Source organism: Nerophis lumbriciformis, linkage group LG15, assembly GCF_033978685.3.
Source record: "Nerophis lumbriciformis linkage group LG15, RoL_Nlum_v2.1, whole genome shotgun sequence".
NCBI lineage: Eukaryota > Metazoa > Chordata > Actinopteri > Syngnathiformes > Syngnathidae > Nerophis > Nerophis lumbriciformis.
This window is the reverse complement of record NC_084562.2, coordinates 31,969,025-31,996,163: the sequence shown is the minus strand read 5'-3', so window position 1 is coordinate 31,996,163 and position 27,139 is coordinate 31,969,025. Positions and strand designations below refer to the sequence as shown.

Genomic DNA, 27,139 nt, shown 5'->3' with positions numbered 1-27,139 from the left:
AGCCTGACGGCATTCCTCACCGCCGGCGTCCACCAACGGGTTCTAGGATTACCGCCACGACAGGCACCAACTACCTTGCGGCCACAGCTCCAATCGGCCGCCTCGACAATAGAGGTACGGAACATTGTCCACTCGGACTCAATGTCCAGCACCTCCCTCGTGACATGTTCAAAGTTCTTCCGGAGGTGGGAATTGAAACTCTCTCTGACAGGAGACTCTGCCAGGCGTTCCCAGCAAACCCTCACAATGCGTTTGGGCCTGCCAGGTCTGTCCGGCATCCTCACCCACCATCGCAGCCAACTCACCACCAGGTGGTGATCGGTAGAAAGCTCCGCCCCTCTCTTCACCCGAGTGTCCAAAACATGAGGCCGCAAATCCGATGACACAACTACAAAGTCGATCATGGAACTGCGGCCTAGGGTGTCCTGGTGCCAAGTGCACATATGGACACCCTTATGTTTGAACATGGTGTTTGTTATAGACAATCTGTGACAAGCACAAAAGTCCAATAACAGAACACCACTCGGGTTCAGATCCGGGCGGCCATTCTTCCCAATCACACCTCTCCAGGTTTCACTGTCGCTGCCAACATGAGCGTTGAAGTCCCCCAGTAGAACGAGGGAATCACCCGGGGGAGCACTCTCCAGTACTCCCTCGAGTGAATCCAAAAAGGGTGGGTATTCTGAGCTGCTGTTTGGCGCGTAAACGCAAACAACAGTCAGGACCCGTCCCCCCACCCGAAGGCGGAGGGAAGCTACCCTCTCGTCCACCGGGTTGAACTCCAACGTGCAGGCTTTGAGCCGAGGGGCAACAAGAATTGCCACCCCAGCCCGTCGCCTCTCACTGCCGGCAACGCCAGAGAGGAAGAGAGTCCAGCCCCTCTCAAGAGAAGTGGTTCCAGAGCCCTTGCTGTGCGTCGAAGTGAGTCCGACTATATCTAGCCGGAACTTCTCCACCTCACGCACTAGCTCAGGCTCCTTCCCCCCCAGCGAAGTGACGTTCCACGTCCCAAGAGCCAGCTTATGTAGCCGAGGATCGGACCGCCAAGCGCCCTGCCCTCGGCTTCCGCCCAGCTCACACTGCACCCGACCTCTATGGCCCCTGCTATGGGTGGTGAGCCCATTGGAGGGGGGACCCACGTTGCCTCTTCGGGCTGTGCTCGGCCGGGCCCCATGGGGACAGGCCCGGCCACCAGGCGCTCGCCATCGTGCCCCACCTCCGGGCCTGGCTCCAGAGGGGGGCCCCGGTGACCCGCGTCCGGGCGAGGGAAATCTGGGTCCTTGGTTTGTGTTCTTCATCGAGGTCTTCGAGCTGCTCTTTGTCTGATCCCTCACCTAGGACCAGTTTGCCTTGGGAGACCCTACCAGGGGGCATAGAAACCCCCGGACAACATAGCTCCTAGGATCATTGGGACACGCAAATTCCTCTACCACGGTAAGGTGGCAGCTCAGAGAGGAGAATATATATATATATATATATATATATATATATATATATATATATATATATATATATATATATATATATATATAATATATATATTATTTGTAGTTGAACACCACTGGTTAGCTTATGTTACCATTAGTTGTTTGGCAATTAATTGTCTTCATTTTTCACGTTCACAAAGTTTATGTAATAAAAACTTTTATCGGTCCGAATAAAATGATTGGTGTTTACGGCGGTCACTCACGCGGTCTTGTCAACATGTACACACAGGGAGCGTGTGTACACATACAAAAGCAATCCAAGAAAAGCAACAAACAATTGGCAGTCATGTTGTTGTTATGATAGAATATACATTGAATGACAGCTAACGCTAGCTATCCAAATTGCTATTATTAGCTAATGTGCATGGGTTACGTAGTCACGTCAATACGTACGAGAATCCGTAAGAGGTTGGGATATACTCTGTAAAATAGTTGGCGCCCTCTATGAATCTGTGTAAATGTTGCAAACAGCCACTTTAAGGGTGATGATGCTGACAACATGACGGCTAATCTCGGCGCTATTTTCACTGCGATAATCAAGTTGACCAGCTTTTGGCAGAACAACTTTTTGATTTACTTCATTTTCAACTCCTGTCTCATCAATAACAGACCTGGGACTTTGACATGTGCAAAATCAGACATATATACAGACACATGCAAACATGACATATTTGCAGCTGTCTGGGCAATGCAAAGTGGAGAAGGAATTCTGTTGATGCACCTTATCTTTGACAACAACACCGCTTCACGTGCATGTTACATTGGTGATCCTTTGATTTGAGCCACTAACAACGACTGTCAAGTTGACGAACTTTTGGCAAGACCACTTACGCCTATGGTTTCAGAACATCAAAGCCCAGATCTAAATTTCAGGAATAACACATGGTAAACCTGTACACAGGGTTGGGCGGCTCGATACAAATATCGACCGTAACCATACCAAGTACAAAACCCAAAACCAGTGAAGTTGACATGTTGTGTAAATCATAAATAAAAACAGAATACAATGATTTGCAAATCCTTTTCAACCTATATTCAATTGAAAAGACTACAAAGACAAGATACTTAACGTTCGAACTGGTAAACGTTGTTATTTTTTGCAAATATTAGCTCATTTGGAATTTGTGGCCTGCAACATGTTTAAAAAAAGCTGGCCCAAGTGGCAAAAAAGACGAAAGTTGAGGAATGCTCATCAAACACTTATCCCACAGGTGAACAGGCAAATTGGGAACAGGTGGGTGCCATGATTGGGTATAAAAGCAGCTTCCGTGAAATGCTCAGTCATTCACAAACAAGGATGGGGTGAGGGTCACCACTTTGTCAACAAATGCGTGAGCAAATTGTCATACAGTTTAAGAACAACATTTTTCAAAGAGCTATTGCAAGGAATTTAAGGATTTCACCATCTACGGTCCGTAATATCATCAAAAGGCTCAGAGAATCTGGAGACATCACTGCACATAAGCGGCAAGGCCCAAAACCAACATTGAATCCCCTAACCTTCGATCCCTCCATCAAAAAGAGACATCAGTGTGTAAGGATATCAGGAACACTTCAGGAAACCACTATCAGTAACTACAGTTTGTCGCTACATCTATAAGTGCAAGTTAAAACTCTCCTATGCAAAGCGAAAACCATTTATCAACAACACTCAGAAACACCGCCGGATTCGCTGGGTCCGAGCTCATCTAAGATGGACTGATGCAAAGTGGAAAAGAGTTCTGTGGTCTGACAAGTCCACATTTCAACTTGTTTTTGGAAACTGTGGACTTAGTGTCCTCTGGACCAAAGAGGAAAAGAACCATCCGAATTGTTATATGTACAAAGTTCAAAATCCAGCGTCTGTGATGGTATGGGGGTGTATTAGTGCCCAAGGCATGGGTAACATACACATCTGCGAAGGCGCCATTAATGCTGAAAGGTACATACAGGTTTGGGAGCAACATAAGTTGCCATCCAAGCAATGTCTTTTTCATGGACGCCCCTGCTTATTTCAGCAAGACAATGCCGAGCCACATTTTGCACTTGTTACAACAGTGTGGCTTCATAGTAAAAGAGTGCGGGTACTAGACTGGCCTGCCTGTAGTCCAGACCTGTCTCCCATTGAAAATGTGTGACGCATTATGAAGCCTAAAATACGACAACAGAGACCCCGGACTGTTAAACAACTTAAGCTGTACATCAAGCAAGAATGGGAAAGAATTCCACCTGAAAAGCTTCACAAATTGGTCTCCTCAGTTCCCAAACGTTTATTAATGTTATTAAAAGGAAAGGCCATGTAACACAGTGGTAAAAATGCTTCAGTGCCAACTTTTTTGCAATGTGTTGCTGCCATTAAATTCTAATTTAATGATTATTTGCAAAAAAAAAAAAAAGTTTCTCAGTTCAAACATTAAATATCTTGTCTTCGCAGTCTATTCAATTGACTATAAGTTGAAAAGGATTTGCAAATCGATAGGTTGATTGGCAACACTAAATTGGCCCTAGTGTGTGAATGTGAGTGTGAATGTTGTCTGTCTATCTGTGTTGGCCCTGTGATGAGGTGGCGACTTGTCCAGGGTGTACACTGCCTTCCGACCGAAAGCAGCTGAGATAGGCTCCAGCACCCCCCGCAACCCCGAAAGGGATAAGCGGTAGAAAATAAATGGATGGATGTATTCTGTTTTTATTTACTATTTACACAACGTGCCAACTTCACTGGTTTTTGGTTTTTTTATATTAACCACAAAAGGGATTAGATCAATATTTTTACTACGACAAAATGTTTGTTGTCGATAGAAGGATGGATGGATGGATGGATGGATGGATGGATGGATGGATGGATAGATAGATAGATAGATAGATAGATAGATAGATAGATAGATAGATAGATAGATAGATAGATAGATAGATAGATAGATAGATAGATAGATAGATAGATAGATAGATAGATAGATAGAAAATCCTCGAAAAAATTGTCGCACAGCAGCTAAATGAACACTTAATGTCTAACAATCTCTGTGAACCTTTTCAATCCGGTTTCAGGGCAAATCACTCTACGGAGACAGCCCTCGCAAAAATGACTAATGATCTACTGCTAACGATGGATTCTGATGCGTCATCTATGTTGCTGCTTCTTGATCTTAGCGCTGCTTTCGATACCGTCGATCATAACATTTTATTAGAGCGTATCAAAACACGTATTGGTATGTCAGACTTAGCCTTGTCGTGGTTTAACTCTTATCTTACTGACAGGATGCAATGCGTCTCCCATAACAATGTGACCTCGGACTATGTTAAGGTAACGTGCGGAGTCCCCCAAGGTTCGGTTCTTGGCCCTGCACTCTTTAGTATTTACATGTTGCCGCTAGGCGACATCATACGCAAATACGGTGTTAGCTTTCATTGCTATGCTGATGACACCCAACTCTACATGCCCCTAAAGCTGACCAACACGCCGGATTGTAGTCAGCTGGAGGCGTGTCTTCATGAAATTAAACAATGGATGTCCGCTAACTTCTTGCAACTCAACGCCAAGAAAACGGAAATGCTGATTATCGGTCCTGCTAAACACCGACATTTATTTGATAATACCACCTTAACATTTGACAACCAAACAATTACACAAGGCGAATCAGTAAAGAATCTGGGTATTATCTTCCACCCAACTCTCTCCTTTGAGTCACACATTAAGAGTGTTACTAAAACGGCCTTCTTTCATCTCCGTAATATCGCTAGAATTCGTTCCATTTTGTCCACTAGCGACGCTGAGATCATTATTCATGCGTTCGTTACGTCTCGTCTCGATTACTGTAACGTATTATTTTCGGGTCTCCCTATGTCTAGCATTAAAAGATTACAGTTGGTACAAAATGCGGCTGCTAGACTTTTGACAAGAACAAGAAAGTTTGATCATATTACGCCTATACTGGCTCACCTGCACTGGCTTCCTGTGCACTTAAGATGCGACTTTAAGGTTTTACTACTTACGTATAAAATACTACACGGTCTAGCTCCGTCCTATCTTGCCGATTGCATTGTACCATATGTCCCGGCAAGAAATCTGCGTTCAAAGAACTCCGGCTTATTAGTGATTCCCAGAGCCCAAAAAAAGTCTGCGGGCTATAGAGCGTTTTCTATTGGGGCTCCAGCACTATGGAATGCCCTCCCGGTAACAGTTAGAGATGCTACCTCAGTAGAAACATTTAAGTCCCATCTCAAAACTCATTTGTATACTCTAGCCTTTGAATAGCCCCCCTTTTTTTAGACCAGTTGATCTGCCGTTTCTTTTCTTTTCTCCTCTGCTCCCCCCTATCTCTTGTGGAAGGGGAGACACACAGATCCGGTGGCCATGGATGGGGTGCTGGCTGTCCGGGGTCGGGACCCGGGGTGGACCGCTCGCCTGTACATCGGTTGGGAACATCTCTGCGCTGCTGACCCGTCTCCGCTCGGGATGGTTTCCTGCTGACCCCACTGTGGACTGGACTCTTACTGTTATGCTGGATCCACTATGGACTGGACTCTCACAATATTATGTTAGACCCACTCGACATCCATTGCATTCGGTCTCCCTAGAGGGGGGGGGGTTACCCACATATGCGGTCCTCTCCAAGGTTTCTCATAGTCATTCACATTGACGTCCCACTGGGGTGAGTTTTTCCTTGCCCTTATGTGGGCTATACCGAGGATGTCGTTGTGGCTTGTGCAGCCCTTTGAGACACTTGTGATTTAGGGCTATATAAATAAACATTGATTGATTGATTGATTGATAGATAGATAGGCATGATAAGTAGGTGTTTGCTGCCATAAGAGTGTGATCATGTGCTATGGACATGTGAGCTGCTCTATGAACTGATGGGGGATTTATTTACGTCTCCATCCTCCTCGCTGCTCGTAAGCATCCAGAGCAGTTTCTCCTCTCCGTCACATTAAAGCGTGTAACCCAAGTCAGGCTGGTCGCATAAGTGAACACACAGTGTACATTATACTCCCTTAGATATGTACTGTGCTGACTGTTGTGGTCAACATATGCAAAGCTATCTGAACAAAACCTCCACATCTTACAGGTGACAAAGCAAATTAGTGCCATATAGAATAATATATATTATCACTAATATTAATTGTATTGTGTTTTTAATAAATGTCGAGAGACAAAAAAGTGTGTGTTCTGAAAAATGGCCCCCTGGCCGCATTTTGGAGATCACTGCTTTGGGCCATGATGACAAGCTGAAGGTATGCAGTATTGTCAGAATTGTATTAAAATTCTGAGAAATGATTTATAGCCAAGTAACACGAAGAATGTTTCACGTTTCAAAGGTTTTGGTCAAAATACTAAAATAAACACAAATTCCCTCCATTTTGAGTTGATGGCATCTGGTCAGGATGCCTCTCTAGGGAGGCGTTTCGGGCACGTCCGACCAGTAGGAGGCCACGGGGAAGACCCAGGACACGTTGGGAAGACTATCTCTCCCGGCTGGCCTGGGAACGCCTCGGGATCCCCCGGGAGGAGCTGGACGAAGTGGCTGGGGAGAGGGAAGTCTGGGCTTCACTGCTAAGGCTGCTGCCCCCGCGACCCGACCTGGATAAGCGGAAGAAGATGGATGGATGTGCAAAGCATTCTGCCATCTACTTGGCCATTGTTTTCAACTGTGCGCTGCTGCTATTCATAATAGCCGCATCAGATGATTTGTGCGTTACACACATTTTTATACACAGCCGATGGGAGGTCAGGTACGGGATGTGACATGGGAGGGATGTGTTTAAGGTTAAGAAATGCCACGGAAAATGTCGTTTCTGTGAAAGCCACTGCGCTACTCGGCCACGAAAGTAACTTCAGCACTGAAAAGCTATTGCAATATTGACAAATAACTCTCACCAAGGAGTAATATTGGTGTAAGTATACATTATTACTATTACATTGAATAACGAGGCAGTCTTTTGAATGACTCTTTGACAGGAACGGCTCTTCAAGATTCCACTCCCTTCAAAGAGCCATAAATCCTATCTCTAATAATTACTATGTATGTGACCACACATTACAGTGTGTCACGGTTACAAAGAAGACTTCAATTGAAAAATTGAAAAAAAAATTCATAAAATCACAAGTTGAGGCAATGTTTGTTATGTAAGGACGGGGTGAAGGAGACGGCACGACAACAGCCGATCAAGCTCAACAGATGTATTGAGTGCTTGATGAGTACATGGGGTGTGTATGCTACTATGTGTGTGAATGGAAAACTATGTGTGGGAATTAACTGTATGTAAATACCATAAGGTTTGTTGGAGTGCGTGTTGGAGATGTAGTGTCCAAGTCAAAGAGGAAGAGGCCAAGAGGTCCAAGGTCCGAGCGGGGTCGTAGGCCGGAGAGAGGTGTCCGGAAGTCCAAAGCAGGAGTCAAGGGTCGGGGAGAGCAAACAATGTCCAGGGGGAAAAGACAGCAGCGGAGGCGTACAGCGGAAGCTGAGACTCGAGTGACTGTTGGGAAAATAAGAGACAAAAACGGGATCAGGGAAAAGCACGAGGGACAAGCAAATGAGCGAGATCAGGAGGGAAGTCAGAGACGCGAAGCTTACTGAGCACAAAGCTACGTTCCGACGAAGAGAAGTCAGCGGTGAGGCTCGTTATCCTGTTGTCCTTCATCATAGCCAGGTGCGTTGATTGTAGATTGCCTCCGGCTGCGGCGTAGTGTGGCCGTGTCTGGCGGTGCTCACAGCGGAGTTGACTATGTGGGTAGTGAGAAGATCACCAGTTTCAGAGGAAGATGGAAGTTTGGGTAGAGGAACAAAATGTGCGGCTTTGGAGAATCGATCTATAAAGGTGAGTATGGAGGTATTACCTTGGGAAGGGAAAAGCCAGTGATGAAATCCATAGAGATGTGAGATCATGGGCGACTGGGAACGGGAAGAGGACACAGCAGTCCTGCCGGCGGTCTGTGGGATGGTTTATTACGTGCACACGTACTGCATGCGGCGATAAACTCACGGGTATCGTTAGCCATGGATGGCCACCAGAACTGCCGGCGGATGAAGGAAAGAGTGCGTTGGAATCCCGGATGGCAGGAGAAGACACTGGAGTGCCCTCAGTCCAAAACTTGAGGACGTAATTCACGATGAATGAAGAGTCTGTTGGGAGGTCCCCCCCCTGGTCCCGGTCTCACCTTCAAGGAGTCTTGGACAAGACCTTCCACTTTCCAAGTGACCATGCCGATAATCCTGGAGGGGGGAAGAATGGTTTCTTATGGAGTGTTGCAGGTGGGTTCCTCCGAGAACTGGTGAGAGAGTTCATCAGCCTTGGTGTTACGAGAACCCGGTCTGAAAGAGAGTACATAATCAAAACGACCAAAAAATTGGGACCATCGGGCCTGCCGATCATTAAGTCTCTTGGCTGATCGGACATGAAGAAGATTGCAATGATCTGTGAGAACCTGGAACTGATGTTTGGCCCCCTCCAACCAATGTTTCCATTTCCTTAATGCCTCGTAGACAGCAAGTAACTCCCAATTCCCAGCATCGTAGTTTCGCTCCGCAGGGGATAATCGTCTTGAGAAGAAGGCACAAGGATGGACCTTGCTGTCTTGCTTAGAACGTTGGGAAAGGACTGCCCCAAAGCGTCTATAGAATCCGGCAAATCTCAGAAAACGTCGTAATTCAGTACGGGTAGTGGGTTGAGGTCATTCCACCACCGCCTTCACCTTCTTGGGGTCAGTCTTGATATGTCCCTTTTCTATAACGAATCCGAGAAAATCCACAGATGAGGAGTGAAACTCACATTTCTCTGCTTTGATGAAGAGGCGGTTCTCCAGTAATCGTTGTAGGATGAGACGGACGTGTCGCTGGTGTTCCTGAGTGTTCTTGGAAAAGATGAGTATATTGTCAAGATAAATGACCACAAATCGATCAATCATATCTCTGAGGATGTCATTTACGAGGGCCTGGAAAACAGCGGGAGCATTGGTCAGACCAAAAGGCAAAGATGAGTTAAGCAGAGGTAGAGGGTATTTATTCTTAATAATAATGCTGTTCAGTTGGCGGTAGTCGATGCAGGGGCGAAGTGATTCATCCTTCTTGTTAACAAAAAAAAAACTCCGTTGCTACAGGGGACTTAGATGGTCTGATGATCCCAGAGGCAAGGGACTCGGAAATGTAATCTTTCATGGCTTGTTTTTTAGGGAGGGACAAGTTGTACAATCGGCTGCAAGGAAGAACTGCATTAGGGATGAGGTCGATTGCACAGTCGTAAGGTCTGTGAGGTGGAAGAGACAACGCTTGTTCCTTACTGAAAACTGCGGCTAAATCGTGGTACATCTTGGGAACTCGGGAAAGGTCAACCGGGGGTGACACTGGTCTCGGTTTATCAGGGTGGACCACTGCTGACTTGAGGAAGTGAGCATGGCAGTGGTTGCTCCAAGCCAGTATTTTGCCAGTAGCCCAAGAGATATGGGGGTCATTTTGACTAAACCAAGATCGGCCTAGGACAAGGGGGGCTACTGGGGCGTGCAAAACCCAGAAGCTGATGATCTCTGTATGGTTGCCAGAAAGGGTAGGAGACAAGGGTTTAGTGCGGTATTTGATGGGGTCCAAAGGATGGCCATCTAGAGCCTGGGCTGAGACGAAAGTCTCTAAAGGTATTAAGTGAATACATTTCTTTTGGGCGTACCTTAGATCGATGAAGCTTTCGTCGGCTCTGGAGTCCAGGTAGGCGTCCACAGACAATGTCCTAGCCTCCCAAGTCAAAGTTGCGGGAAACAGAATACTAGGATCCCTCCTAGAAGGAGTAGTGGGGACAGTTGTATGGCTCACCAGGATCCCCTTGACTGGTGAGCCTGATCTTTTGGCCGAAAAGGGCAGTTGCGGATTTGATGATCCGCCCGGCCACAGTAGAGACAGAGACGATGTTGGAACCTCCATTCTCATTCTTCGAAGGTGAGTTGGGACCTGCCAATTTGCATAGGTTCTGGAGGTGTGACTTGAACTGGTCTTACTGTGACAGACTGTCTCGTGAGGGGTCGGCTGGTATAGCGAGAGGGTCTTGCCGATGCCGTGCTGCCATAGTCGCTCTCCCTCTCAGCATCACATTCCAAGAGTCGTTGGTCAAATAACAGGGCTAACTCAATGAGGTCCTGACAGGAAGAAGGTCTGTCCCACAGCAAACCGTCTTTAATAGTCTCATTAAGTCCCCTTCTGTAAGCGCTCTGAAGTGCCTTGTCGTCCCATCCACTCTCTGCTACCAGGGTTCGGAACTCCAAGGTATAGGTGGCCACAGATCGGGAGCCCTGTCGAATGGAATGAAGTTTGGAGGCGGCATCTCCACCGTCAGCAGGGTGATCGAAGACCGCCAAAAATTATTTGCGGAAAGCAGCATAATTAGAGTTAAGCCCCGAAGCCTTGCTGAGTGCAGACGTGGCCCACTTCAGCGCAGGTCCCGAGAATAGGGAAAACATAAAGGCAATTTTGGCACTATCGTTAGCATACCGTGAAGGTTGATGTTGAAAGATGAACTCGCATTGGACCAGAAAGCCGCGACAATGTTTGAAATCTGCCTCAAAATTTCTAGGGCTTGCTATCTTGGGTTCTCGAAGTGATGTCGATCCTCCGGTGGCGAGTGAAATAGGTGTGCTCAGGACTGGTGTGGGAGGTGTCACCTGACCGGTGCCGAGGTTGTCTAATCTAGACAACAGGCTGGCGAATGCAACGTCCAATTTGTCCTCCAGGGTGGAAAAACTGACCTGATGTTGTTGAAGGACAGACTGGATGGTGGACAGGTCTGTTGCGGGGGAAGTCCGAGACAGAGGGCCGGCCGGAGACTTAGGGGTGCCGTCTGGTTCCATCTTGGTCGGAACGTACTGTTATGTAAGGAAGGGGGTGAAGGAGACGGCACGGCAACAGCAGATCAAGCTCAACAGATTTATTGAGTGCTTGATGAGTACATGGGGTGTGTATGCTACTATGTGTGTCAATGGAAAACTATGTGTGAGAATTAACCGTATAAAAATACCGTAAGGTTTGTTGGAGTGCGTGTTGGAGATGTAGCGTCCAAGTCAAAGGGAAAGAGGCCAAGAGGTCCAAGGTCCGAGCGGGGTCGTAGGCGGGAGAGAGGTGTCCGGAAGTCCAAAGCAGGAGCAGGAGGGCAAACAATGTCCTGGGGGAAAAAACAGTAGCGGAGGCGCACAGCGGAAGCTGAGACTCGAGTGACTGTGGGGAAAACAAGAGACAAAAACGGGATCAGGGAAAAGTACGAGGGACAAGCGAGATCAGGAGGGAAGTCAGAGATGCGAAGCTTACTGAGCACAAAGCTACGTTCCGACGAAAAGAAGTCAGCGGCGAGGCTCTTTATCCTGTCGTCCTTCATCATAGCCAGGTGCGTTGATTGTAGATTGCCTCCGGCTGCGGCGGAGTATGGGCGTGGTCTGCGTGGCGAGCGCGGGGGCGTGTCTGGTGGTGCTCACAGCGGAGTTTCTGAGTGCTCCGACAGAAGAGGGAAAAACAGAGCGCGCGTGCGCCATAACAATGTTATTGTAAAAATAAAAAAGGCCTAAAATTGTTCTGTTCTGTTTTGAGTTGGACCCCGGAAGCAGAGCAAAGTAATAAAGCGGTTTAAGCCTTTTAATTGTCCAAAGCACAAGTATGAACATAAAACAATAGCACTGTTGTGTAAAAGCCCGCAAATTCCTGGAGGGACCGACTTTTAATTTTTTTTTCCTTTTGCTACCGGATAAATCAATACATCTGCATATTTAATGACATTCTAAGTTGCAAGCTTTACCTAAATGTTGCACTTGTATGAACTTTGTATAATGTCGCTCATATCCAGAAGGCATTGCTGATGTATTTTAACTGCACAGAGCAGGAAAACGTTCATCTCTGTATCGACAGACGACCAGACAACCTCTGATAGCCTTTGTCTCCCTGTGCACTCGTTTATTAGCCTGTGTGTTTGATGACCTCTAATGTGCGGAGAAGAGACTGGGAAGGGAGGCGGGGCTTGCCTGTTGGATTTATATGTCTCCGGCCTAGCCATGTAAACATTTGCTAAGCCCACTAATAAATCAATAACAGAGAGGAGACGTTCCAGTAATTGTGTGGGGGTGTGCACCCGGTCCTTGTGAAGTCGAGCAACACAACACATGAGCAAATAACCTAACTATCTTTTTAACGTGGGATTAATGATTGAGGTTTATATGTAGACATGTAATAATGTATGAGAGATTATCAGATTGATTCATTAATGCTTAACGGATTATTTTAGGACTTTATTATTATTATCTCATATAACAAGCAGTACTTTGCAGGATAATTACATTGAATACTCTCATTGTTACAGTTACATAATTTAACATGTCTGAAAAGTAGTCGGAAGAAGCAGAGCTTAGTGAATCCTACCCTATCTTTAATTTGTTCACTTAATGTTTTCATGATCACTTCTAGCAGGTTGGACTTGTGTGTGTTGTTTTCCTTTGACTTGGTATTTACTTCCTGTCCAGTGCTCTTTCATTTTGTTTCCACTTCGCTTTGTGCTCCCAGAAAACACAAATTAGACTGTTCAGTACTCGTTATCTCAATTTGTTATGTGGATAAAAGCCACAGAATCAGTCTCTTCCATTCAAACCTCTCCAACACCACAGGCAAGAAAAAAGACCTTTCAAGATTTCAGACCGGCACGGGACTGGAATGACCAAGGCTATCAGCAAGAAGTTAGGTAAGAAATACTATCGTATACTCAAGCGTTGCTGGGGGTTTTTTTCCGGCTTCCCAGCATGCCTTGAAACACTTGTGTAAATAGTTGTTTAAGTGGCGCGTAATTCTTAGTTAGTTATTGTTTATTACTTTCCCCTGTAGTAGTAGTAGTAGTCGTTATGTGTCAGCTACTACTTGTGTTAAGTTGGCTGCTTGATGGTTATAGCATTTATTCTATGATCATGTGAGCTAAACTGGTATGTTGAATAATTCCATTCCCGTTGCATCGCCAGCCTTGTTTTCGAATAGATTTTGCCAATTGCTTGCCGAAAACGAGCTTCTTCCTCGAGCAAAGTTAAAGTGCCTGTGACCAGCTTCTTGGATCAAGAGTTCTACAATAATATATACCAGGTGTTTTCAACAGGAGGCTCATTGGCCAAACCCAGCATTTTTTATAAGCCTGCAAAACATCATCCAAATATTGAAAACATACAGTTTTACAGTAAAGTAGAGGTATACTTCCTGTATGGCTAGAGAGCTCAATGGTATAATTGTCAAAAGTATCGATACTAAAACGATGTATCTGGATACGATACTCATTTGCAAATCTATTGATGTCGACCTCACAAAAATTCAAGTCAAAGGATGTTGATAAGCCTGTGTGCAAATAGTGGTCAAGAAGTCAAGTATTATGTCAAATTTGACAACAGATCTTAATGGTTGACATCAATAACACAATTATTTTGTTTGAAGCCAGCTTGCGCCATCGTCGTCACTGCCGTTGATTTATTGGGAAATGCAATTCAACCATCTTAGTCCCAGTGCCAGCCACACTGGTGTAAATTTAGCTTGTAGATAATTGGTTTTCTCAATGTAAACCGCTTGAAGCCACTAGAGAAAAAGCGCCATATACTGTAAATATGATTTACGCCACTTCACCATCGGGCTCTACGGCTCACCTCAGCCGGTTCTCCTCCTTCTCCAGGTACTCCTGGACCACCTCCTGCTTGGTCATGTTCTGCAGGTTCTTGGCGTAGTAAGTGCCACCAGCTGTGGAAAATAGAGAACAGCAGAACAGACAGCGAGACATAGCACAAATTAAAATTTTCAAGGAGTTGGTGAAAGGTCCAGTAGGAGTTACAATGAGTTAGACCATACACTTTTAAGACCAAATGAATAACATTAGATTTAGTGAACACAATAAAAATGTTTTCAAAGACCTTTAACAATGTATTTTAATATATTCCAATGCTGTTAAATGTGTTGCAATAACATTGAGACTTTTGACTTTTTTGAAGAATGATCCATCAAATATTGCTATATTCTAACAAAACTAAAACAATATTCTAATGAAGTTCAAATAATTGATTTGCAGTGAAAAGCAGAAAGTCAAAATACCATCCACTCAAGGGACAAATTTGACATTAAGACTTAAGTATACAGGTAAAAGCCAGTAAATTAGAATATTTTGAAAAACTTGATTTATTTCAGTAATTGCATTCAAAAGGTGTAACTTGTAGATTATATTTATTCATTGCACACATTCAAATGTTTATTTCATTTAATTTTGATGATTTGAAGTGGCAACAAATGAAAATCCAAAATTCCGTGTGCCACAAAATTAGAATATTACTTAAGGCTAATACAAAAAAGGGATTTTTAGAAATGTTGGCCAACTGAAAAGTATGAAAATGAAAAATATGAGCATGTACAATACTCAATACTTGGTTGGAGCTCCTTTTGCCTCAATTACTGCGTTAATGCGGCGTGGCATGGAGTCGATGAGTTTCGGGCACTGCTCAGGTGTTATGAGAGCCCAGGTTGCTCTGATAGTGGCCTTCAACTCTTCTGCGTTTTTGGGTCTGGCATTCTGCATCTTCCTTTTCACAATACCCCACAGATTTTCTATGGGGCTAAGGTCAGGGGAGTTGGCGGGCCAATTTAGAACAGAAATACCATGGTCCGTAAACCAGGCACGGGTAGATTTTGCGCTGTGTGAAGGCACCAAGTCCTGTTGGAACTTGAAATCTCCATCTCCATAGAGCATGTCAGCAGCAGGAAGCATGAAGTGCTCTAAAACTTGCTGGTAGACGGTTGCGTTGACCCTGGATCTCAGGAAACAGAGTGGACCGACACCAGCAGATGACATGGCACCCCAAACCATCACCCAACCATGCAAATTTTGCATTTCCTTTGGAAATCGAGGTCCCAGAGTCTGGAGGAAGACAGGAGAGGCACAGGATCCACGTTGCCTGAAGTCTAGTGTAAAGTTTCCACCATCAGTGATGGTTTGGGGTGCCATGTCATCTGCTGGTGTCGGTCCACTCTGTTTCCTGAGATCCAGGGTCAACGCAGCCGTCTACCAGCAAGTTTTAGAGCACTTCATGCTTCCTGCTGCTGACCTGCTCTATGGAGATGGAGATTTCAAGTTCCAACAGGACTTGGCGCCTGCACACAGCGCAAAATCTACCCGTGCCTGGTTTACGGACCATGGTATTTCTGTTCTAAATTGGCCCGCCAACTCCCCTGACCTTAGCCCCATAGAAAATCTGTGGGGTATTGTGAAAAGGAAGATGCAGAATGCCAGACCCAAAAACGCAGAAGAGTTGAAGGCCACTATCAGAGCAACCTGGGCTCTCATAACACCTGAGCAGTGCCAGAAACTCATCGACTCCATGCCACGCCGCATTAACGCAGTAATTGAGGCAAAAGGAGCTCCAACCAAGTATTGAGTATTGTACATGCTCATATTTTTCATTTTCATACTTTTCAGTTGGCCAACATTTCTAAAAATCCCTTTTTTGTATTAGCCTTAAGTAATATTCTAATTTTGTGGCACACGGAATTTTGGATTTTCATTTGTTGCCACTTCAAATCATCAAAATTAAATGAAATAAACATTTGAATGCATCAGTCTGTGTGCAATGAATAAATATAATGTACAAGTTACACCTTTTGAATGCAATTACTGAAATAAATCAAGTTTTTCAAAATATTCTAATTTACTGGCTTTTACCTGTATAAGAGAAAACCTAAATGAGGCTCAGTATGTGACCCTCTCCGTAAAACGTTTGAACAACTCTGCACTATTTATAAGAAGTCAGACAATTCTGCTTTTACGATGATAATAATACTCCACATTACTTTAACGATATGCTTGTTATTGGGGGCAGTATATTATGGATGTATTTTATTTTGTGGATGTTGTTATCCAGCACGGTGGAAGGGGGGTTAGTGCGTCTGCCTCACAATACGAAGGTCCTGAGTAGTCGTGAGTTCAATCCCGGCCTCGGGATCTTTCTGTGTGGAGTTTGCATGTCCTCCCCGTGACTGCGTGGGTTCTACTCCGGCTTCCTCCCACTTCCAAAGACATGCACCTGGGGATAAGTTGATTGGCAACACTAAATTGGCCCTAGTGTGTGAATGTGAGTGTGAATGTTGTCTCTCTATCTGTGTTGGCCCTGCGATAAGGTGGCGACTTGTCCAGGGTGTACCCCGCCTTCCGCCCGATTGTAGCTGAGATAGGCTCCAGCGCCCCCCGCAACCCCGAAGGGAATAAACGGTAGAAAATGGATGGATGGATGGATGTTGTTATCCCAATACACATTTTTTTTTCCTAGTTCCTTTTTCTTAGCCATTATCACCAGAATGTGTGTGTTTGATCACTCTAACCAGAAGAGGGCAGTAAAGCAAGGTCTTACTTAGATATGTGAGACATTTACTGTACAACTCATTGCATAGATTTATTTGATATGTGTCCATGAAGCACACACATTATACTGTCTCTTCATGAAAGTACCCCTAAGCTCAACTCTTAACTCATATGTGTGATTGGAAAAACAACACCAATCACAGAAAGCGTCTGTTCCTTTCACACCATTACTCCACAATGGGCAAGACTAAAGAGTCAGAGGACCTGCAGGTACAAGACTGTAGACTTGCACAAGACTGGAATGGACTAAAAGAGCATCAGAAGATTGGTGAGAAAGAGGGCAATATTACAAATACAAGACAGCAGTCAATCACCCTCTCCATGCATGCATGCAAGAGTAGTCGATTAAGGAGGATTTGCCATTTCAGATCCAAAGCTCGTTTTTCTTGGCCCTTGGTATATTAATATGTATATATATTTATATATATATTAAGGTTGTACGGTATACCGGTATTAGTATAGTATCGCGATACTAATTAATCATAATCTGTACTATACCGCCTCTGAAAAGTACAGGTCCGCCACCACAGATAGAACATGTTAAAAGAGAAAGTAAGCAGATATTATCAGTAAATGAACAAGTAGATTAATAATTAATTTTCTACCACTTGTCCTTAATCATTTTGACAAAATAATAGAATGAAAAATGACACGATATGTTACTGCATATTTCAGCAGCTAAATTAGGAGCCTTTGTTTGCTTACTTACTATTAAAAGACAAGTTGTCTTGTATGTTCATTATTTTATTTAACAAACTTGCAATAAGAGACATATGTTTAATGTACTGTAACATTTTTTGTTCAAATAAAGCCAATAATGCAATTTTTGTGTTCCCCTTTATTTGGAAAAGTACCCAAAAGTATCGAAATCATTTCGGTGCCGGTACCGGTACCCAAATATTGGTATCGGGACAACACTAATATATATATATATATAAAAAGAGAACAGATCGGAACATAACCACAAGGGATGATTAGGGCCACACTGGAACGAAAAACAATGAAAACGTTTTTTCTGTGTGAAACAAGAAGTACACGAATCATTAAAAAACATTTGCAAATTTCATCATCATCTATGATCAAAACTGCTTTTAATTAACTAACAAAAAACACACGCATTCAATAGCCATTGTTTGTATATTAGAACAATCTACCATAATCCATCGTCTTTGGGTCATTTCACCAAATTGGCGGCATTGCTTGTTGTAAATAATGTAATAATAATAATGTACTTTTCTTTCTTTTTCAACTCTCAATCCGATATACATACATTGAACTACTTAAAGGTCTCAGGCAATTTTAATAAAAAATTTTTACGAAGTTCCCAGGTCGAAGAAAATTCAGTTGAGTCAGAGTACTGAAAAGAAATACTTTTTTTGGCATATAATTAGCAAATACATAACCTGTAGACACATGACATGATATTCATGGTACATTAAAATCATGTTGACATTGACTAAACAAAAAATAAATAAACTAATAACAAATAATTTGGGTAACAGGACTGTGCTGAGATTTTAAATATTTCAACTTTTGCAGAGTGGGTAGCCAGCCCTATGTGACATGGTAACCCAGGGACACAGCAAGTGTGGATTTTAGCTCAATTATTTTGTTTTTAAAAACACAATAAATTAAAAAAAACAACTCTAAATTATCGTATTTCATGGTCTAGTCTAATTATAGGAAGAGGGGACAGTGTTCAAGGGAGTTTCAACTTTTAGGCCTGCCCAGTGGCCTTGTAGCTAAAGTGTCCGTCCTGAGATCGGTAGGTCGTGAGTTCAAACCCCAGCCGAGTCATACCAAAGAAAATGGGACCCTTCACCTCCCTGCTTGCCACTCAGCATCAACGGTTGGAATTGAGGGTTAAATCACCAAAAATTATTCCTGGTAAGGCTGTTGCTCACTGCTCCCCTCACCTCCCAGGGGGTGAGGGTGATGGGTCAAGTGCAGAGAATAATCTCACCACACCTAATGTGTGTGTGACGATCATTGGTACTTTAACTTTAGATTGTTGGTACTAAATAAATATGTGATCAAAACAATGTATAGGACGCTTTGCTTTTACAAAAATGTATAGTAAATAAATAAATGATAAATGGGTTGTACTTGTATAGCGCTTTTCTACCTTCAAGGTACTCAAAGCGCTTTGACACTACTTCCACATTTACCCATTCACACACACATTCACACACTGATGGAGGGAGCTGCCATGCAAGGCGCTAACCAGCACCCATCAGGAGCAAGGGTGAAGTAGTACCTATATAGTATGTGTATGTATAGTAAAGTATATGTATAGTATAGTCCATGTATAGCAGTGACGTGCAGTCACTAGAGGCAGGTGAGGCCCCGCCTCACCTGCCATCATGGAAAGAAAAAAAATGTAAAAAGAATTTTTTTTTATTAAATTGTTATATGTATCCAGTGATTATACTATAAAGTTATTTTCCATTTAACTTCACCCGTTTTAGATTATTTTTATTTAAAATCACTGAATTTTCACATTTGCCGTTCAAATACTGAGAAGAGACGGTGCGGTGAACAGCAGCCAGTTGAGGCACGTCACTGCGTTGTGCCTCAGCATGGATTGCGGACTCGGCTAACTGCTGGCCTGCTGTGCAGTGAGACCGTATTGCTATATGAATTATATTATACATTTCCATAGTATAGTTAGCTGAGGTATATAATGTACAGTGTATTTTGTCAACAACTGTATGTGTGTAAAGTATTTCTTGTGCTGAGCGATCATAAAACGGCTGCAAAAGACACACTGGCTGAGGCTCGCCTCCTGCACCCCCGCCGTAGAATGCACGGCAACCCCTGACGGGAGTGTTATATCAACTAAAGCCCACAACTTTCCACGTGCAAGATTGAATCTATTTAAAAAAGTTATTTCATAAGAAGCCAAAAAGTGCAAAAACAATAATGTTGGTGTTGGAGGAATTGTGAATGACTGCAGGGCCACAACATTAGGTACACCTGCAGACTGCAGGTGTACCTAATTCACAACTCCTCCAACACGAACATTATTGTTTTTGCACTTTTTGGCTTCTTATTAAATAACTTTTGTAACCTATTTTTATGGGCTTTCCTCTTTGTGATGTTAAGTTCCTGTTATGTGCTGTTATACAGTATATGCCTTGAGCTCTTATTTTGAAGGCGCTAAGAGCGGAAGTGATGACACGTTGGAGTGGAGCGGAAGTTTTTGAAAGAAGGTAAATAAAGTGTTCCTCGTGTAAACTGGAGCCTCCGTGTTTGTTATTTAGTAGTTTCATACAGTATAGGCGACATTTATAAACCCTCGGTTACACTTTTTTAAATAGATTCAATCTTGCATGTGGAAAGTTGAAGTGAGGGCTTTAGTTAATATAACACTCTCGTCAGGGGGTGCATTAATCCAGCACAACAGCGGCTCATGGACTTATTTTATAAGTAAAGGTAAGACCATAATAACGTTTTTTTTTATTAAATGTGCTTTTTTGTGTGCTACAGTTTGTATGTGTAAAGTTAAAGTTATGTTGAGGGCGTTGCCCTCAACTGGTTCCGGTCGTACCTAACCGACAGGAGTTTTTGTGTAAAAGTAGACAGTTTTATGTCGTCCACAGCTCCTTTACCACATGGGGTCCCCCAGGGCTCAATCCTTGCCCCAATTTTATTTGCGCTTTACCTTCTCCCCCTTGGTTCTATTTTTAGGAAGTACAGTATTGCATTTCATTTTTATGCCGATGATTGCCAGATTTATTTTCCCATGGCACAAAATAACACGGTTCAACGTCTTATTGACTGCCTGCACGACATCAAAGTCTGGCTTTCAGCTAACTTCCTGAGCCTAAATGAAGATAAAACAGAAGTTATGTTGTTCGGTCCAAGTCGCTCTCCCTCCCCCAACGTTGACCTCGGCACTCTGACCCCGTATCTCAGCGACTGTGTCACAAACCTGGGGGTAAAGTTTGACTCAGATTTTAAATTCGAAAAACAAATCAGCAGCGTCGTTCAAAAAAGCTTTTATCAATTACGCCAAATAGCGAAAGTGAAACCGCTTCTATCAAGACATGATCTTGAGAAATTAATCCACGCTTTTATCTCGACTCGTCTTGATTATTGTAATGCCCTGTATGTTGGCATTAGCCAGGCCTCCCTCGCCCGCCTGCAGCTCGTGCAGAACTCTGCTGCTCGTCTGCTAACACAGACCCGCAGACGTGAGCACATCACCCCTATTTTAGCGTCCCTTCACTGGCTCCCTGTCAATACCGAATACATTTTAAACTCCTTTTATTTGTTTTTAAATGTCTAAACAACCTCGCGCCAACCTATCTCTCCGACCTCCTTCAGCCTTACTGCCCCACCCGATCCTTAAGATCAGCCGATCAGCTGCTGTTGACGGTCCCTGACACAAGGCTGAAGCTTAGAGGTGACAGAGCTTTCGCCGTTGCTGCTCCCAAGCTCTGGAACGACCTACCCCTGAGTGTTAGACAAGCCTCCTCTCTTCATGTTTTTAAATCTCTCTTAAAAACATACTTTTATTCCATGGCTTTTAACACTGAGTGATATCCATCCTGCAATGTCGCCCCATAATACACCTGCTGTGATCCTGTTTTTATGTTTTTATTAATTCTATTTTAATTATTTATTTTTTATCGTGTTCTGTTTGTGTTGTGTTGTGTTTGCTCGGTACTCGTTTTATCTTTTAACCTGCTCATTGTACAGCACTTTGGCTACCCCTGTGGTAAATTTTAAATGTGCTCTATAAATAAAGTTGATTTGATTTGATTTGATTTAAGTTAAAGTACCAATGATTGTCACACACACACTAGGTGTAATGAAATTTGTCCTCTGCATTTGACCCATCCCCTTGATCACCCCCTGGGAGGTGAGGGGAGCAGTGGGCAGCAGCGGCGCCGCGGCCGGGAATCATTTTTGGTGATTTAATAACCCCCAATTCCAAGCCTTGATGCTGAGTGCCAAGCAGGGAAGAATGCTGGTATGAGCTTTTAAACATAACCCGTTAACTGCTGCCAATCAAATGGTGAATAAGATACTCTTTAGGGTTCATATGTTTGTAAATGTGACTGTGATGAAGTCAGTGCCTCACCAGCCATCAACCTCACCGCACGTCATTGACTTAGACTTAGACTTCCTTTTATTGTCATTCAAATTTGAACGAAATTTCATTGCATTGTAGTGCAGGATAAAAGAGCAATAAGGTGCAGTTTTAAATAAATAGATGACTGTACATATATTGCACTTTTGCATATGCATCCACGTTTATGGATGTATGTTATATTGTCTTTATATTCCAGCGAGTTAATCCATTTTTGGGGGAAATTGAGCACCTAAAACTGTGTGATAGAGGCAGGTGTGCGCGCGGGTGCGCGCACGCGTACGCCTGGCGTGCACGTAGACGCGCGGGGCAGCGGATTCCCATCACAACCAAAATGGCGACCAAACGCGGACACCCGGCTTGCGACGGTAACTGACAGGAAAGACGCTTTGGGACCGGACCACAAACGGTTACATGTACGGGTAATTGTGATGAAACACACAAACATGTCTGCCACATAAATATAACAGCACCGGTGTATATGACACCAGATGACGCCGCAACAGAAGGACTAAAAACACCGTTTTCAAGTGGGGTAAGTAGGGGGACGATGAACCGTTAAGTGAGTGGAACTGCTGTTGGTTGTCTTCATAACATGTTGGTTGTCTTCATAACATGTTGGTTGTCTTCATAACATGTCTGGAACGAATGGCCGAGTCCTGTCTGACTCAATCAGCACATTTGCCTCATCGTGTCAGTCGTTGCTCTTTCCATTTTTTTTATGTTATTTTGCTAACGTCTGCCATGCTTTGTTGTCTTATGCGTGCTTTAATCCTCCAGCTGCCCTGCAGTATGTGTCACAGGTTGTTGCAATATATACAGGTAAAAGCCAGTAAATTAGAATATTTTGAAAAACTTGATTTATTTCAGTAATTGCATTCAAAAGGTGTAACTTGTACATTATATTTATTCATTGCACACAGACTGATGCATTCAAATGTTTATTTCATGTAATTTTGATGATTTGAAGTGGCAACAAATGAAAATCCAAAATTCTGTGTGTCACAAAATTAGAATATTACTTAAGGCTAATACAAAAAAGGGATTTTTAGAAATGTTGGCCAACTGAAAAGTATGAAAATGAAAAATATGAGCATGTACAATACTCAATACTTGGTTGGAGCTCCTTTTGCCTCAATTACTGCGTTAATGCGGCGTGGCATGGAGTCGATGAGTTTCTGGCACTGCTCAGGTGTTATGAGAGCCCAGGTTGCTCTGATAGTGGCCTTCAACTCTTCTGCGTTTTTGGGTCTGGCATTCTGCATCTTCCTTTTCACAATACCCCACAGATTTTCTATGGGGCTAAGGTCAGGGGAGTTGGCGGGCCAATTTAGAACAGAAATACCATAGTCCGTAAACCAGGCACGGGTAGATTTTGCGCTGTGTGCAGGCGCCAAGTCCTGTTGGAACTTGAAATCTCCATCTCCATAGAGCAGGTCAGCAGCAGGAAGCATGAAGTGCTCTAAAACTTGCTGGTAGACGGCTGCGTTGACCCTGGATCTCAGGAAACAGAGTGGACCGACACCAGCAGATGACATGGCACCCCAAACCATCACCCAACCATGCAAATTTTGCATTTCCTTTGGAAATCGAGGTCCCAGAGTCTGGAGGAAGACAGGAGAGGCACAGGATCCACGTTGCCTGAAGTCTAGTGTAAAGTTTCCACCATCAGTGATGGTTTGGGGTGCCATGTCATCTGCTGGTGTCGGTCCACTCTGTTTCCTGAGATCCAGGGTCAACGCAGCCGTCTACCAGCAAGTTTTAGAGCACTTCATGCTTCCTGCTGCTGACCTGCTCTATGGAGATGGAGATTTCAAGTTCCAACAGGACTTGGCGCCTGCACACAGCGCAAAATCTACCCGTGCCTGGTTTACGGACCATGGTATTTCTGTTCTAAATTGGCCCGCCAACTCCCCTGACCTTAGCCCCATAGAAAATCTGTGGGGTATTGTGAAAAGGAAGATGCAGAATGCCAGACCCAAAAACGCAGAAGAGTTGAAGGCCACTATCAGAGCAACCTGGGCTCTCATAACACCTGAGCAGTGCCAGAAACTCATCGACTCCATGCCACGCCGCATTAACGCAGTAATTGAGGCAAAAGGAGCTCCAACCAAGTATTGAGTATTGTACATGCTCATATTTTTCATTTTCATACTTTTCAGTTGGCCAACATTTCTAAAAATCCCTTTTTTGTATTAGCCTTAAGTAATATTCTAATTTTGTGACACACGGAATTTTGGATTTTCATTTGTTGCCACTTCAAATCATCAAAATTAAATGAAATAAACATTTGAATGCATCAGTCTGTGTGCAGTGAATAAATATAATGTACAAGTTACACCTTTTGAATGCAATTACTGAAATAAATCAAGTTTTTCAAAATATTCTAATTTACTGGCTTTTACCTGTATGTATGTATGTATGTATGCAGTATGTGCCACAGATTGTTGCATTATGTATGTATGCATGTATGCAGTATATGCCACAGGTTGTTGCAATATGTATGTATGTATGTATGTATGTATGTATGTATGTATGTATGCAGTATGTGTCACAGGTTGTTGCAATTTGATTGATTGATTGAGACTTTTATTAGTAGGTTGCACAGTGAAGTACATATTCCGTACAATTGACCACTAAATGGTAACACCCCAATAAGTTTTTCAACTTGTTTAAGTCGGGGTACACTTAAATTGATTCATGATACAGATATATACTATCATATATACTATCATCATAATACAGTCATCACACAAGATAATCATCAGGGTGTATACATTGAATTATTTACATTGTTTACAATTCGGGGTGTGTGTGTGTGTTAGGTTTGGTTGTTATCATCAGTCATCAACAATTGAGAACAGAGAAATGGATATTGAAACAGTGTAGGTCTGACTTGGTAGGATATGTACAGCAAGTAGTGGACATAGAGAGAGAGAGAGAGATCAGAAGGCATAAGAAAAGTATCTACATTTGATTGTTTACATTTGATTATTAACAATCCGGGGAGGGTGTTAGTTTAGGGTTGAAGTTGCCTTGAGGTGTACTTTTATTGCGGTTTTGAAGGAGGATAGAGATGCCCTTGTATGTATGTATATGCAGTATGTGCCACAGGTTGTTGCAATATGTATGTATGTATGTATGCATAATGTGCCACAGGTTGTTGCAATCGACGCAGATTGGTGCTTGAATCACCTGTAAGGGTGTAACGGAACAGGCACGTTGAATTACAACCCAATCCGGTCATACCTTACATATTTAACCCTCTACTGGGACATCGGGCTATTAATACCTTTAAAACAGCCCTCTCGTGTAAGCCCTGTTGCCTCGGGATATTTTAGGATGTTACATCAGTCTCTTGCTCCCAGGCAATAAGAATAAGTCGGTAACTTTTACATTATGAATTATTGCTTTGAATCGGTTGTAACCAGCTTTTAAAACATGTAAAGTCGCTAACCCAATCGTATCAATCTTGTTTAAAAGTTGGATTAACACATACACACGCTATGTGGAAATGAAATGCAAAAATCCAAATAATTCATCAAAGCAAATTTATCCCACATGTATTATGATGAGATTATGCTTTTATTTACATCCCCGCCTACACCGCCTTGATGTTTTTATTGTTCTTTAAAGGGGTTGAACTTCCATTAGGGCTGCGAATCTTTGGGTGTCCCACGATTCGATTCAATCTCGATTCTTGGGGTCATGATTCGATTATAAATCGATTTTTGGCTCCGGTTGTCCGTGGGCTTCCTCCTTCCCCTGGGGCGCGGGGCGGGGTCTGCCCGGGGTCGCCCTGCGCTGCGGCTGTGCGGGCCTGCCTGGTGCCGGGTTGGGGGGACTGCTTGCCTCCCTTGTTGGGGCCCCGGCGGTGCTGCCCGACTGCCCTGCGGGAGTCCCCCTCCTGTGTTTTACTCTGCCCTTATTTTTTTATTAATTTTATTTATTTATTTGACAAAGCTTAACCTATTGTGACTATAACAATCTACAAGGTTAATGTAGGTTGCTTCTCTTTCTCCCCCTCCATTTTTCTGCATTCTTTCGTATCTCAAGTTATCATTACGTATATGTATTGTTGCATTTAAACAACTGTATTGTTGATAATAAAGGTAAATTATTGGTATTGTTCATTATCAATAGCGCTATTTCTATTGGTATTTGTATTGATCCATTTGTAGTGTAATAATGCTCATTGTCATTTCTGTATTATTTTTTATTTTTCGCTAACTGCTTATTTGCTATTACTTTTACCATCATATTTGCACATGTCATATTTGCTGATGTTGCTCTATTGTTGTTGTTGTTGTTGTTTGCTGTTGTTGTTTTTATCTCTCTGTCTAATCCCCCTCTTGTCCCCACAATTTCCCCCTCTGTCTTCTTTTTTTTTTCTCTTTCTATCCCCTCCTGCTCCGGCCCGGCTGCACTAAATGATAATATAAATACATTTAATAAAGTCAAATACAAATAAGGCAACAAGAGAAGTATCCTACACTTCTCTTTTGTAAAGTAAATCTGAACAGCCGACATGGGCATCTACATCAACTATATGATTTGCCTGAGAAGCTGGACAGGACATAATTAAAAAAAAAAAAAAAAAAAAAAAAAAAAAAAAAAAATCGATTTTTTTCGATTCAACTCGATTCTCGATTCAAAAACTATATTTTTCTGATTCAAAACGATTTTCTATTCATTCAATACATAGGATTTCAGCAGGATCTACCCCAGTCTGCTGACATGCAAGCAGAGTAGTAGGTTTTTGTAAAAAGATTGTATAATTGTAAAGGACAATGTTTTGTCAACTGATTGCAATAATGTAAACACACAAATGTAAATCCAAGACAACAATATGTTGTCTGATTTATTCAATGAATAAATCATACAAATGCAGCTGAGATAGGCTCCAGCACCCCCCGCGACCCTGAAAGGGAATAAGCGGTAGAAAATGGATGAATGGATAACTCAGACAACATATAGAAGCTAAGAGCTACTCTGCTAGCTTTAGTCACAGCTTCCCCCACTTTTAGCTTTGTCTCTCTGTAAAGTGAAGGTACAACATTGTCTGTAATGATCCTTTTCCTCTGATAACTCTGGGTGGTGTCTGTCCAAGTGAGCGCGGCGATTTCAAATATTCCAAAATACTTAACTTTAGCGTTGCAAAGTCTGCAAATTGCATGAGTCATGTCAAGCC

General features: G+C 43.2%; 2 protein-coding genes across 13 annotated transcripts in view; one reads left to right on the top strand and one right to left on the bottom strand.

The window, feature by feature from the left end:
* Nucleotides 1–7,470: 7,470 nt before the first annotated feature.
* Nucleotides 7,471–11,917, bottom strand: LOC133616238 (uncharacterized). Of its 8 annotated transcripts, none has more exons than XM_061975419.1 (7): nt 11,747–11,917; nt 11,460–11,656; nt 11,191–11,307; nt 8,623–8,776; nt 8,302–8,555; nt 8,039–8,187; nt 7,471–7,940 (listed from the first exon to the last, which is right to left on the bottom strand). In XM_061975419.1, the coding sequence occupies exons 4-7, from the start codon at nt 8,665–8,667 to the stop codon at nt 7,717–7,719; spliced, it is 672 nt and encodes a 223-aa protein (XP_061831403.1). In that variant the 5' UTR covers nt 8,668–8,776; nt 11,191–11,307; nt 11,460–11,656; nt 11,747–11,917; the 3' UTR covers nt 7,471–7,716. The 8 variants fall into 7 exon arrangements, 6 of the variants coding, with proteins under 6 accessions (XP_061831405.1, XP_061831406.1, XP_061831403.1 ...); XR_012050864.1 differs by having other exon boundaries at nt 8,302–8,478; XM_061975421.1 differs by having other exon boundaries at nt 8,302–8,395; nt 8,448–8,555; nt 11,191–11,656.
* Nucleotides 11,918–22,261: 10,344 nt separating this feature from the next.
* LOC133616043 (C-myc promoter-binding protein-like) overlaps nt 22,262–27,139 on the top strand; it is a 112,377-nt gene continuing 107,499 nt past the window's right edge. For 2 of the 5 annotated variants that reach the window (XM_061975050.1, XM_061975049.1), the window contains exon 1: nt 22,286–22,483. The gene's annotated coding sequence lies outside the window, so the exon portion shown is untranslated. Of the gene's footprint in view, nt 22,484–27,139 lie in introns of all 5 variants that reach the window. The other 3 variants (XM_061975046.1, XM_061975047.1, XM_061975048.1) reach the window with 3 other exon arrangements.